The sequence below is a fragment of the Naumovozyma dairenensis genome, chromosome 6, assembly GCF_000227115.2.
Source record: "Naumovozyma dairenensis CBS 421 chromosome 6, complete genome".
NCBI lineage: Eukaryota > Fungi > Ascomycota > Saccharomycetes > Saccharomycetales > Saccharomycetaceae > Naumovozyma > Naumovozyma dairenensis.
This window is the reverse complement of record NC_016484.1, coordinates 1,034,072-1,049,112: the sequence shown is the minus strand read 5'-3', so window position 1 is coordinate 1,049,112 and position 15,041 is coordinate 1,034,072. Positions and strand designations below refer to the sequence as shown.

Sequence of the window (15,041 nt, the reverse complement as noted above, 5' to 3'; positions counted from 1 at the left end):
AAAAAATGGTGCAGGAATTTCTCCGTCGCGAAATCATCAAAAAAAAATTCAATAAGGAAATTCGATTTAGTAAAAGAAGAGGCTTGTACTTTATTTTACTTAGATGTATCTATCATTGAACATTGACAACTCATCTTGCTCTAGCACAACGTCCTATCGTCATCTAATATTTATCTTATCAATTGATATAGACCAATTACATTATACATAACTTCTTTTTTTCCAATCTTGCCGTCAAGACTAAGGGAAGGACGCTGCTTATACCACCGTAGTCAAGGGAACTGAGAACCAAGCTGCAAACGACTCGCTACACTGAGCTCCATCAAAGGCTGAACAGCGAATTGAACGCCAAACATATATATAAGAATGAAACATATTTTTTCAGGTTCGAAATCTTCAGATGGCTCCTCATTTTCTGTCATTAAAAAGCAAACGATATCGACTAGTTCAAGCCCGCCATCCTTCAATAAAAGCCGAACCACAACTCCAATACATACATCTCATACAACTCCAGGAAGCTCCCTTGAGTCTCCATTAAGTCCTGAATTGGTCCCTATTGTAACATTATTATCTAGTCAAACGCATAGAAGGTACCATGATGGTGTCCTCTTAGTCTTACAAGATTTGAAAAATGATGGTACCCCAGCTTCTAGAACATGGAAAGAATTCTACGGTGTACTCATCGGTACTCAGCTTGCGCTATGGGATGCTGCAGAATTATCATCAACACCCAATTCAAACGAATTGAAGTCATTGGCTTCGAAACCAACTTATATTAATTTTACAGATGCTATTTTAAAACCATTAGATCCAAAAAATGATAACGTGGTCACCCAAAATAATCAACAATTGGCTAACATTCTTGTAGTTTCGACTACATTGAAAAATAGGTTTTTTCTGCAGTATAGTAATAGAGAATCGTTCAATCAATGGCATGCAGCCATCAGGCTGAGTCTTTTCGAAAATGTATCATTACAAGAGGCATACACGGGCGCATTTATTTCAAGTAGAGGATCTAGATTAGGTGATATAAAAGTTCTGTTAGCAGATACAAAATTTAACTACGAAGATTGGGTTAGTGTTAGATTTGGGACAGGTATGCCATGGAAACGTTGTTACGCTGTTATATCTCAACCATCCAGTAAAAAGAAAACTGGTCAAATTAATTTTTATGAAAATGATAAAAAAATAAAAAAATCGCATTCAATGACTACAGTTATCGATGCAAAGGCCATCTATGCTGTATATCCATCATCAGCAAAATTAATTGATGAATCTACTATCATCAAGTTAGAAGGAACTATAACATCCGGGAAAAAGGAAGAACCACAGGATTCAAATTTATTTATAATGCCCGAAAAGCATAATGCCGTTCCTGGTTATGATACAATCATTAGATTTCTAATTCCGACCATGAATGCGTTTAGATTATATGGTAGACCAAAACGACTGATCGCCAATAAAGATGACCCTTTGTCTTTATTATTTGCATTACCAACGTTACCTTGTATTTATTATTTGAATGTGGAGGATCTTTTACCCTTAAGTAATTCGCCATCCAGTTTACAATGGTCATCTTATGACTGGAGAACACAAATCAAAGAAATACTAATACGGAAAGTAGCTTCAGGCTATAGTGGGTGTGGCTCAAGTTCGACATTGACGAACGCTCTTCTTTCGCCAGTACTTGGTTCTGCTGAATTATTTGATGGTTCAGGTGGTCCAATCCTTTCACCAACATTGACTCAAAAACCTTCATTTTTCAACAACCGAAGCAATAATAATAGTAGTGAAAGGCTAAATATTACAAAAACACGTTCACCGATTGATCCACAAGATAATAAGACTTCAAATTCGTATCTTAAAAACGGTTTCAAGACTTCGCAAGAGACAGTTAAAAATGTTAGGAATTACACCCCATACGACATACCATTTACTTCAAATCCGGATTCGAACTCTAATAAATCAGAGCAAGCACCAAGCGGATATCAAAGAAAGGATTCTTCCCCGTTGCATCAAAATAATAAAGGTATGGGATTACAAATTAACATCAAACAAGATTCGGACATCTCTGAACCTCGTGAACCCTCTCCGTTAGGTCATAAAACTAGAGGAATAGAACAAGAAATGAATAGCAGGAACAACATCTATGAAGATCATGAAATCGCTATATATTCTCCAGACACTAGGAAATTAGAAGCCCAAAATGAAACGGAGCGAGCATTATTTGGAAATCAAAACGACCGCCTCTCACCAACAGAACATAAAAATGCTGATAATAAACAGGTTTTATATGATAATCGACTAAATATCGATGTACCTATGATAGATGGTAGTAGAAGAAGTAGTGATCATCGACAATATGTAGTCCCTAAAAATGTGCAACCCAAGGGTCATCATTCGCCAAGTCGTGGGAACAGGCCTATGGAATTGCAAAACGAAATGGATCAAAGCACAAAAGAAAATAAAGATTCTTCTCCTTTGAAAGATTGGAAGGAAGGGAAAGTACTACAGCTTAAAGATAGATTAGAAAAGAGGAACGTTGAGTCAGGTGGGACTTTCCCATCGAATGATACTCCGAGTGCAAAAAACAAAGGAATGGGGCTACGAATTTCGATTAATGATTCTAATTTCAAGAAATTTGACGATATACCGAGGGGTGGAAATATACCTGGTCATAAAACGCAAAATAGTGAAACTAATAATATTTTGTTGGATCTTTATGATAACTATGCCAACGAACCATTTGGCCGTACTGAACAACAGGATCAAGAAGCTAAGGAAAATAGTAACGAGAATAATAGGGTTAGGTCTGCCATAAGAGATAGGAAAAGTGATAGTGCTGATGGCCTGTTGGCTGATTTGAATCTAAACATGGGGAATACGTTGAACACCAGCCATAATAATGAGAATGATGATGATGATGATGATGACGACGATGCTGATATATTTGATCCCGATTATGTAGAACAAAATAGAATGGAACAACCGGCTAGTATTTATTCTGATAGTCCATTGAAAGATAAAACAGCAAATGATTATAGCAATCACACCAGTTCCGCGAACAACACTAGTTTTCCACAACGATATGAATCACGAGAAGAGGATACTTATCCTCCCATCAATAACCATCAGAAAACTTATGCATCAAGACAAGACAATCCATATATTTCTAGACCGGACAAAGAAGCTCGAGAGGTGGGAAATATTAAATTACCACCAGCAAATACCTCAACATTTCAAACAAGGAATAGTCCTGTTAATAGTCATCACCCACCTCCATCATTTACAGCTATGGAAAACCCTTACCGAAGAACTCCACCTACAGAAGAGACTGCTCAATTCAGAGAAAATCCTCCACAATTTCCTAGTCATAACAATACAAGCCATATAAGTTCGCCACAAATGCTTCAGAATTCACCTTTCAATAAGAATATGAATAATGGTGTGGACCGTCCACACTACCATAATAGGAACGCACCTGCTCCTAGTCAAGTACAAGTAAATCAACAACGAATGAAGCAACCCGTGTATGGGATTCCGCAACATCAAATGCAAGGAATGAATCAAGGGCGTGCAGCGAATTCACCTAACATTGGTCAAAATAATAATTTTAGTAACATACCTCCACAACAAGCTTATGATCGTAGAAGACCAACCCAACCTCAATTTCAATCTCCATATCAACCGCAACTACCTCACAATGGTCGACAACGACCATATCTAGGACCATCTGGATTGAATCCGAATACTGGTATGAATACAGCTGGTAGAGGTCCACCACCACCGACTCAATATAATGGGAACTTCAGACCTGCTCCTCCTGCAGCTCCAGGACCAGGTACTGGTCTCACTATGAACACGCAACAAAATACTGGGGTGTATCCTCCACCTATTCAACAACAGGGGTATAGACCTAAACCAACTCATCCGCCAGGTGGAGGTGGTTTCTCACAATTTATGCCATCATCTTCTACTAAAAATCCTTACGGAAACTAACATGCAATGGACAATTCAAATTTTTGGCTCACGTATACCATATATTTATAACTTTGTAACTATAAGAAAGGGTTCTTCGAACCTTTCATGTAATATTAAATAAACTTTTCTATTTGGATGCGAGCGTGCTATATAAACATATAGTCTGTCCCATATGCTAAGTGGGACGGTTTTCTGTTATTTTCTTGGAAGTGCGACAGTACGTGGAAGGAAGATTCAGATCTTCTAGAAGGTGAAACGACTGTTCCTTGCATGAACACATACCCGTATCTATTCTCATGGGTAGCTGTCATGGTAATGGCACCGTTACGGGCCGAGTTTTTAACGGTTTCGCGCCCCATGGCCTCAGTCATCAGAAGTGCACGTGACATTGAGCCAGCACTCCGAAAACTGTGGCTTCGTGTCATTGTCCTTTACTACAAGGGTTTCGTCGTGTCTCCTCGTGGTAAAAAAGTCCGCCACAGTTTTTTGCCTTCAATGCCTCGTGAAGTCTGCCCCAGATTTTTTCAACTTTCTTCCATAATACAAAAACTGTGATAATATAAAAGAAAGCTGAAGAAGACTACTCTTGTCTTTGTTTTTCTCGAATAATAAGGTATTGAAATAATATTTTATTTATTATATATTATTTATTATATCTTATATTTAAATATACTGTAAGTGTCTCGATTGTAATAATATCTTTTTTTTCAACAAAAAAAATTCTCACTTTCCCATCTCATATTCTTCAACAGGACGAAGAAACAAAGACAAAAAAAAAAAAGCATATCATAGCATCTAAAAAAATGTCAATATCGTTAAAACAACCGTTAAAGAAACTAGACGTGGAACAAATAAAACTAGAAAATCCACTAACAAAATTAGTCCACAACCAAACAATAGTAGAAATTCCTGAGTTAGAATTAGAATCTGGTTTGACAATCAAAAACTTCCCCATAGCATACAAGACATGGGGTTCCCTAAATGAGAACGCTGATAATTGTTTAGTAATCTGTCATGCATTAACTGGCTCTTCAGATGTCGCAGATTGGTGGGGTCCCCTTTTGGGTGATAATTTGGCATTCGATCCATCAAGATTCTTCATCGTTTGTTTGAATTCTATGGGATCTCCATATGGGTCCTTCTCTCCATTATCAATAAATGAATCCACAGGTGAAAGATATGGTCCTGAATTCCCATTATGTACAGTACGTGACGATGTAAGAGCTCATAGAATTGTGTTGGATTCTCTTGGTGTTAAGTCAATAGCGTGTGTCATTGGTGGTTCCATGGGGGGGATGTTAGCTTTAGAATGGACCGCCATGTACGGTAAAGAGTACGTGAGAAATTTGGTTGCGTTAGCTACCTCAGCAAGACATTCTGCATGGTGTATATCATGGTCTGAAGCTCAAAGACAAAGTATTTATTCTGATCCGAAATATATGGATGGGTATTATTCACTAGAGGATCCTCCGGTGGCGGGGCTTTCTGCTGCCCGTATGTCTGCCTTGTTAACTTATCGTTCAAGAAATAGTTTTGAAAATAAGTTTGCAAGAAGAACTCCTTCTATTCAACAACAACAAAAATCTTTACAACAACAGCAGCAGCAATCACAACGCTATTTTGATATTTCTCGTCCAACTTCTACCATTAATGAAAAGTCAATTCAAATTCACAACGATGGATATGTTCCAAGGTATGACTCAAATTGTAGTAGTAAACGTTTGAATAGTATATCCACCACCTCATCTACAGGATCTCAAGAATCATTACATTCAGTTTCATCAGTTACATCATTAAGTTCTGTGACGCTCAATGGTGAAGTAAAAGGTATTAATCCAGCTCAAACATATTTCTCTGCTCAAAGTTATTTACGTTATCAAGGCACCAAATTCGTTAACAGATTTGACGCCAACTGTTACATAGCTATTACAAGAAAGTTAGATACACATGATTTAGCTCGTGACAGAGTCTCAGAGGAAGCCGGTAATGATGGAATTGAAAAAGTTTTGGAAGATATTAAACAACCTTCTTTGATTATTGGTATCAAATCAGATGGTTTATTCACCTATTCTGAACAAGAATTTTTGGCTAAGTATATTCCTAATTCTCGTTTAGAAAAGATTGAATCTCCTGAAGGTCATGATGCATTCTTATTAGAGTTCAAACTAATCAATGAATTGATTGTTGGATTCTTGAAGAAGAATTGTAAGGATATAATGCAAAGTGAACCTCGTCGTTGGGGCACTGATTCAAACAATATTAATGACGGTTTGAAAGAATCTGTATTTGGTGAAGCTGAAGAAGTTACAAACTGGTAGTATACAACTACTAAAGCCTTTGTAATAGAAACAAAATTTGCATAGACTATTAATATAAGTAATATAATATAATATTCATCCATTTACAACAGAGTAACACTCACTTTCCGTAGTTGTAATCATTATAAACATAATTCTCAATCTCGCCCTCGCCCTCGTCCTCGCCGTTTTCTTCTATATTTAGGTGTATAACATGGCGCAATATAACATGCTATAACAAAAATATAAAAGTAATACATCTAATCTCAGTAAATCATCTATTGTAGCGCTATGGCATCCTGGGTCTAAAACATTAGAACTTTCCCAATAAAGGTGAATCTGAAAACTGCAACAATATTTAACCGCAAAATGAACCGATGTATTTTCATCAGCAATTGACACTAATTCATGGAACTATTCCTCTGTGGATGAACCAACAGCGAACAGAGCCTCTATATAAATACATATTGCAATTTCTGAGTATATATTCTATCAAACAGTTTATGAGATCAAATATTTATAACTACATATATAATGTGTCATTATATATGATAAATACATGATATGCGCCAACGTTAATATTATGATTGGCGGCGCTACCAATTCCACAGGACAATAGGGAAAAAATGAAAAAACTTTTTGACATTTGAAACTTTTCTCTTCTTCTTCTATAGATAGCAAACCAATAACAACATTCCGATAACTTGACTAGACATGGTCAGAGTATATGACACATGGCTGAACCCTTTGATATATTGATGAACAAAACGCTTTTCTGTCCTGTTCAATCACAAGGGCTATAACAATCCTCGGTTATATATATATATATATATATCTCCTATTCTACTCGGATTATTATACCCATCGTGTTCTCATATACTCCATTATATTTCACTATATTATATAACGCAGGAATACTATCCCATCCTATAATAAAACTAGATCGAAGAAAACCATTTCAAATAAAAAGTCAAATAGATTCAGCATAACAATAAGAACAAAAACGATGTTCAGCATTTTCAAAAGTAAAAGTACCAACAAAAACTCTGATAATAATAACAATATTGATGAAAGATCAATTAGAGAAACGATAGATGAAAATACAAGCACAATAACGCCAGACCAAACTTCAATAACAACCACATCTGAAGAACCAAAAATGAGCAACAGGAAATTCAGACGAATACCAAAACCAGGTATCGGTATTTGGTTAGATTTAAAAGACAGATTACCCTTCTATATACAAGATTGGAAGGATTCTGTGGATTACAGAGTCATTCCTGCAGTTCTGGAAACATATTTCAACAACGTATTGCCTGCTATTGCATTTGCTCAAGATATGTTCGACAGAACTGATAACTCATACGGTGTCAACGAAGTTTTATTATCAAGCGCCATGGCTGGTATAGTGTTCGGTGTCCTATCAGGGCAACCTCTATGTATCGTCGGTGTTACGGGTCCAATTTCCATTTTCAATTATACTGTCTATGAAATTATTAAACCATTAAATACAAACTATTTCGGATTCATGTTTTGGATCTGTATTTGGTCCATGATTTTCCATTTCATATTGGCTATAGGGAACGCTGTCTGCCTTTTGCAGTACGTCACGACATTCCCCTGTGACATATTCGGACTATTCATTAATATCGTTTATTTACAAAAAGGTGTTCAAATCCTAGTGAAACAATTCAATATTCATGGTGAAGATGTAGCATCAGGATTCGCTTCAATTGTATTAGCCATCACAATGACTGTCTGCGGGTTAACTTTCAAACAATTTATTCGTACCCCATTTTTCAACCATACGATCCGTGTAATCATATCAGATTACGCAACGGCATTATCTGTTCTATTCTGGTCTGCATTCCCTCATTTCGGTGGATATTTAGATAACGTAAATTTCGAGAAATTACCCATTACAAAATCATATTTCCCTACATCGGATCGATTCAGAGATAGATCGACATGGTTAGCATATGCCAAGATTTCCACAAAAGATATATTCATCGCTTTACCCTTTGGAATCATTATGACAATCCTTTTCTATTTCGATCATAACGTTTCATCATTAATGGCCCAAAAATATCAATATAAATTAAAGAAACCATCATCGTTCCATTATGATTTCTTCCTTTTGGGTATCACCACGGGCGTTAGTGGGGTCCTAGGGATCCCCGCTCCCAATGGGTTAATCCCACAAGCTCCACTACATACTGAATCCTTATTAGTGTTAGATGAGAATCAAAATGTTGTAAGATGTGTAGATCAACGATTTACTAACACAGTACAAGGTCTAATGATGTTAGGAACTATGACAAGACCATTCCTGGTATGTTTGGGTCAAATACCACAAGCTGTCCTTTCAGGATTATTCTGGACAATGGGTATAAACGGTCTCATTGATAACGTGATTATTTACAGAATCATTTGGTTATTCACTGACAAGAAGAAAAAAGATCTCACTAACCCATTGAATAAAGTTTCAAGAAAATCTTTGATAATATTCCTTATTTTTAGCCTGTGCGGATTCGTTGCAGAATTCTCAATTACAAATACGGTAGCGGCCATTGGCTTCCCATTAGTGCTTTTATTGAGTGTATTGGTATGTTTCTTGTTCCCAAAATTGATACCAAAAGACGAATTGGATATATTGGATGAAAGTGTCGCAAAGGAGTTTACAATTAAGAATTTGTTACTTGATAACATTTGTGATCCTGAATATACCGGGGCATTCCATTCTGATGATGAGATTGATGACGAGGAAAAATTAAACTCCACAGCGTCGATAAATAATACAGAATCTGCATTCGTTGACGAGGAAGAAGAAGGAGAAAATAACATTTCCAATTCAGACGCTATCAATCATCGTGAAATCATTAATGCGGAAGGGGTATCGTCGACCTAATTTTTACTACTAATATTAATAATACTACTAATAATAACACGCCGTGTAAAACAAGTTTAAAATAGCTTACATATTCCTCTATAATCTTTAAAAGTCTCGCATTTTTTCCCCCTTATCTATACAACAAGGTATATACTAGATATATTACGTACAGATTCGTTCAAATCAAAGGTTTACAACCATTAATCCATGCATCATTTTTCATTTCTGGGACAATTGCAATAACTTTACCTGATGTAATGGCACTTTCGACATTGGCTGAAACAAAATCTTCCATGTTTTTCCTAGTTTCAACACAATGAGTCCCCATATGTGGTAAACCTAGCACTTGTGGCATATCTTGTAATTCTTTGGGTACTTCTGGTTCATTCTCAAAAACATCTAACCCTGCTGACCTAACTTTACCAGACTTTAATGCCTTTATCAATGCTTGTTCATCGATGACAGCGCCACGAGCAGTATTGACAATAACAACACCAGTTTTCATTTCCTCAAATGCTTCATCATTAATAATATGTCTTGTTGATGGACCTAATGGTATATTAATTGATAATACGTCAGATTGTCTCAATAATTCCTCGAAAGATACATATTCACAATCATTTTCTAATTCCCCTGGTAATTTATGTCTATTATGATAAATGAAACGTTTAAATCCAAATGGCTTTAATCTATGCACAACAGCACGACCAATTCCACCCAACCCCAGGACACCTACAGTTTTCCCCTCTGGATCATGACCTAATGGTACACCACCGCCGGATGGGGATACAGGCCATTCATTATTAATTAATTTACGGTACCCCATTGAATAATTTCTTAAGGCACCTAAAAGTAAAAACACATGTGTATCAGCAGTGACATTATTAACAACATTAGGCACATGAGATACTTGAATATGTCTCTTCTGGAAATATTTAACGTCAATTTGATCATAACCAGCACCAGTATGACAAATTGCAATCAATGAACTGGGTACTGCATCAGCAATTTCCTCGTCAAATCTCCCCGTTTGTTCAACACTATGAAACGTTCTTGCAATGATTTGTACTTGAGAAAGTTTATTGTTTGGATCCTTTAAACCTGAAATGAACTTCTCACGAGTGGTGGAACGGTCAAGGGTGATTACGTCTGCTATCTTTCGAAGATCATCCCATGCTTGTTGTCCAAACATAATTTTACCTAGTTGTAAAACTACAGGTTTCTTTTTTTCATGCGATAGCATCTTGACTATTGTTGTTTTAATTAATCTGTTTCTTTGGGTTTGTTTTTACTGCCGTAATTTTTATGCTTCACTTATTCTTACTTAGATTAGAAGATGTCCTACGATCTTCAAGCTATTGGCTTATCTATATATAATTCATCTGTCCAAGATTTATTTTGACGTCATCAGGAATTCAGATAAAAGTATTGTAGGTAGTCCTCGAACATATCTGTTTTACATTATGTCCTTGAGTCCTTGCAAGCGTTCCATTAGGGTAGCGACCATAAACTATATGTTGAAACAGCGGTGTTAAAATATGACTACTTCTATTTAGTAACGTTAATAACTCCCTAGGGCCTCCCTAAAATATTTAACTATGAATTCTCGCACGCTTTCAGTCATCTTCAGTTGTGTCTTGCTGACATTTCTTTATAAAATGAATTTTCAAATTTCGATTTTTTTTCCTCGAGGAATGTGTCAGACGCGTAAAATTGTGTCCCAATGCGGTAACATAGCAACATTAACAAAAACGCGTAAAAACATCAACATATTCAAACTTTAACCTAGTCCAGTCCATTAAAGGTGACCGATGACTAGAACCATCAGTTAAGAAACCTTAAGCAGTTATTCAATCAAGCACATACTAATCAAAAATCCCCTAAAAACGGAAGTTCTACATCGAAGAAATGGAGACCAACGCCTCGACTGTTCTTAAGGCCAGAATTGCATTACTAGCCACTGCAATAGGTGGTCCTGATTATGCGTCGAACATCGAACCGCCTCCATATAAATTAGGTGATGATTGTTTGGCCTGTTTAAGAGATTTGAAAAGATGGTTCAAACTAGTTGATGATGAACAAAATAGATGGGATGTCGCCATGGCTGCAGCAGAATATAGAATCTTAACTGATGATTTGATACCGATTTTAATCGATTGGGAAAATAAATCCTCTGCTTTGACGAAATTACAAAATAAAAACAATGATCAAACCGTAATGGAAAATATAGAGACTACCTTGGGATTTAGAAATAAAGTGTATTACGATAAAGTTGCATTAAGTTCTTTGCAATTATTGGTATTGATGACATGGCCATTGGTCCTAACAGATCAGTCTACTTCAAGCCAAATCGCTGTTTATTCTGAGTTAAAGAAACATCAACTAATATATAAGAAGGAAATTTTGACTGTTGACAATGGGAAAGTGTTGAAAGCAGCAATTCGTTTAGCCTTAAATGTTTTCAAGATCGATAGATTATCTAGAACTCCAAGAGATAATATGATTATTAAATTAGTTCTTAACTTCTTCAGAAACGTTGCCTCCATTGAACCAGGAAATCTGACAATTACAGTTGGTAGATCACTACCGCGTGGTATCAATTCGATTGATACCTTACCACCAAATGTCACAATGGATGATATATCATTAAATGCAGTCTTAAATTGTTTCCATCGTAATAAAGTTTATGGCCTCTTATTAACACTATCCAGTTCATTAACTACAGAATTTGATCAAGATTTCATCAACATCCCCTTATTGGAAATTATGTTTTTCTTAACTAAAGATGTACCACAACAAGCATTATTTCCCGTACCATCGCCAAAGACTCGTAGTACGACAAAAAACAAGGATAGACAAGAAAATGTAACTATACCCTCACATAGTTCATATACTGGATTCCAATTATCTGATTTACTGAAAAAGGAAAATGAAATGAAGAAAAATGTAATCAGAAACACATCAACAAGGCATTCTAATTTCGGTGCTTTATTATCAGTACAAACTCCTAATGGTAGAATATCTGTCTCTGGTACTCAAGGTTTATTAGACGATGCCAAAGCTTTAGATAAGATTGATAGAAGGAAAAAATGGAATAAAAGAAGGGTAACGAAATATGAAAATAATCCGGGGCAAGGTTTACCTAACAGTTTATTAAATTCACAAGGTACATCTTTCTATTTCCAAGAATCTACTCTCAAGTATTTTAAAAAATTCATAAACAATTTTATTGGTTCTGCTTTCAACACTTTGCTGCATAGTATTACGAATTATTATACGACTGAACAAGATAGAGTAGTTACGTTAGAAAAGGTCGAATATCTTTTATTCTTTGGATGGTTCCTAAAATATCAAGTTTTAAGATGTAAATATGATCCAACCGCCGACATAACAATGGTTAGCGGAGCTTTAAGAGAAACATCTTTCATCCTAGTATTGTCATTCTTAAGGACAGCTTATGAAATGAAACATTTCATAGTTGTTCATGCTGGGATGATAGCTTTTAATGAATTATTGGTATTGGTCCAAAATTGTAAAGCAAAAGAAAATGATGAGGATATCGAATTTATTATTAGTAAATTATTTAGTAACGAAAGAATCCAATTATTGTCCAATTTACCCAAAACAGCCTTCAAACATACTCACCAATACATGAAAAGTTGTGTTGATATTACCCACACAGTTTTGAAAACGTTAGAGCAATATACTTCGGAAGATAAAGCACTTATTATTGAAGGGAAATCAAGACGTCGTAGGAATATAAGTGTTACAAAAGAACAAATTGAGCAATTGATAAAAGAGGAAGGTGTTGATAGAGATGAAGCAATTGATATGTTAACTCCACACTTTGTCGAGGTGGAAGTCAATTTCGAGAGAGTACAAAGATCATATATAAATGAGCAAACTATTGACACATATATGAATTTCTTACAAAGATATGATGAATTGGAACCAGAATATATCAAGAAAGTTATAACTTTCTTCCATAGAGTGTTCATTCAAGCAAAGGAAGAAACCATGTTATTTAGATTGGACTTGATTGTACTTTTCAGAGATATGTTGGCCCCAGATGGTATAGATAGGACATCCAGGGTTCGCAAACATGTTCAAGATTTTGTTGATTACTATTTGAATAGATTAAACAAAAAACTTAAAAGTTCTCCTACATGGTTCATAGATATTTTATTCCCATCTATTCATGACAGTGAAATCGGTTATTTCCAAAGATATGGGGAAAGAAAAGCTAAAGCAAATGCTTCGCTATTTGGAGTTCCACCCAGTGTTTTCAAGAATATTGAAGACGAACATATGCTACCGCCTGCAGTATTGAAGGATATGAAGTATGGTATTCTTGTTTCGAGTTTAATTGACGACGATAAGACAGAGTTACTTGAAAAGTTAATTGAACATATAAAGCGTGCCATAGACATTTTTTCGTCATGGTTGACTGTTAATATCAATAATGGGAACGAAACTGCTAATCCACCAAATGAGACTTTTAAATTACAAGAAGTAAGTGCAAGAAATCCATTATTGTCTGATAAAGATTTTAGAGCATTACTACAGTTGATCGGGTATCAAATTCCAATGAATCATCTGGAGCAATGTATACTCCCTGGCACGGTTGAAATTACAGCCCTTAAAGAGTCATTAGAATTGGTAAAGAAATATATGAACAGTCCATTTGAAACACCTAATGGATTACCATCATCTAGTTATTTACTGAGACCTCGTTCTAAGTTCCATGGTGATGATGCCGGCGAAAGTGATGGTTGGGTTGGAAATGAAGAATACGACTACAATGATCGTTCGATTATCAATGATGACGAGGTTATCCCAGATGATAATGACTATTTTAAAGACCTGGGTAACGCTGAAAACTCTATTGAAAGATCAAATCATAAGGGTATTGCGAAGTCCAAGAGGAAGCCAAAGAGCACAGCTAGGAATACAAAGAAACCAATTAGAAGAAGGGGTAACAGACTTCCCGATCACGATATTGATGATGAAGATGATGAAGGCACTACACATTATAAACGATCACACCAAGCTATTTCGAGTAAAGAATATATTAGTGATTCTGATGATGATGAAGATGAGCTAATGAATCCAATTTTCTTTGAAAACGAAATGTATTTGAGATGGTTATTAGATAAGCATAATGGACAAATCCCACCAGAGAAAAACATTCGATTTGCACAGTTTGCCGCAGAAAGAATGGCTAATAATGGGGAAACTACATCTAATTTTATTGAACTTTTTGATGGGCCTATACCAAACCTTGATGCATTAAAAAGTTCCGAAGATGGAACGGCCACTAAACAACCTGACAATACATTGAAAGACTTATCTGCCCATGTAGCATTCAGTTTAGTTGAGAATAAGTCTACATGCGATACTTCAAGTTCAACAGATGATGATGCACAGACGTCTACAGCTACGTCACTGCAGCAAAATAGAGCGTCTGATGACGATGAAGAAGAACAAGAAGGAGAGAATGGGGACGCTACTGGGAGTGATCGTGTCGAACATGGCGGACAAATCACTACAACTAGGCTACGGAAGCACCATTTAGATTCTGATGACGGTGAGAATGAAGAAGATGGAGAGAATGGTGGTGATACCGCCGGTATCAGTAGTAAACATGATGATGATACTGTTAAAGAAAGGGAGGAGGAAGAAAATAATGAAGAAGAAGGTGAAATGGCATCTTCAGACTCTGAAGTAACACCAAGAAAGAAAAGAAAGCAAATATTCAAACTTCGTCCTGAGCAAGACCCTTCTGAACCTGACCACCCCTTGGTGTGGCCATACTAGACTAAACTTGCCTTTCCTGCTTTCATAAAAAGAAAAGAAAAGCTATATTAACAATG

General features: G+C 36.0%; 5 protein-coding genes across 5 annotated transcripts; 4 read left to right on the top strand and 1 right to left on the bottom strand.

The window, feature by feature from the left end:
• Positions 1 to 366: 366 nt before the first annotated feature.
• CAF120 (Caf120p) lies at positions 367 to 3,999 on the top strand (the record flags this gene model as incomplete). The annotated part of the gene is made up of 1 exon (XM_003670941.1): positions 367 to 3,999. One exon carries the CDS (start codon positions 367 to 369, stop codon positions 3,997 to 3,999), a length of 3,633 nt encoding a protein of 1,210 aa, XP_003670989.1.
• A 785-nt stretch (positions 4,000 to 4,784) lies between these two features.
• On the top strand, positions 4,785 to 6,299 carry MET2 (homoserine O-acetyltransferase; the record flags this gene model as incomplete). Its single annotated transcript, XM_003670940.1, has 1 exon — positions 4,785 to 6,299. The coding sequence occupies one exon, from the start codon at positions 4,785 to 4,787 to the stop codon at positions 6,297 to 6,299; it is 1,515 nt and encodes a 504-aa protein (XP_003670988.1).
• Positions 6,300 to 7,284: 985 nt separating this feature from the next.
• BOR1 (Bor1p) lies at positions 7,285 to 9,186 on the top strand (the record flags this gene model as incomplete). The annotated part of the gene is made up of 1 exon (XM_003670939.1): positions 7,285 to 9,186. One exon carries the CDS (start codon positions 7,285 to 7,287, stop codon positions 9,184 to 9,186), a length of 1,902 nt encoding a protein of 633 aa, XP_003670987.1.
• Positions 9,187 to 9,346: 160 nt separating this feature from the next.
• GOR1 (glyoxylate reductase) lies at positions 9,347 to 10,411 on the bottom strand (the record flags this gene model as incomplete). Its single annotated transcript, XM_003670938.1, has 1 exon — positions 9,347 to 10,411. One exon carries the CDS (start codon positions 10,409 to 10,411, stop codon positions 9,347 to 9,349), a length of 1,065 nt encoding a protein of 354 aa, XP_003670986.1.
• Positions 10,412 to 11,076: 665 nt separating this feature from the next.
• On the top strand, positions 11,077 to 14,985 carry TOF1 (Tof1p; the record flags this gene model as incomplete). The annotated part of the gene is made up of 1 exon (XM_003670937.1): positions 11,077 to 14,985. One exon carries the CDS (start codon positions 11,077 to 11,079, stop codon positions 14,983 to 14,985), a length of 3,909 nt encoding a protein of 1,302 aa, XP_003670985.1.
• Between the last annotated feature and the right edge of the window lie 56 nt (positions 14,986 to 15,041).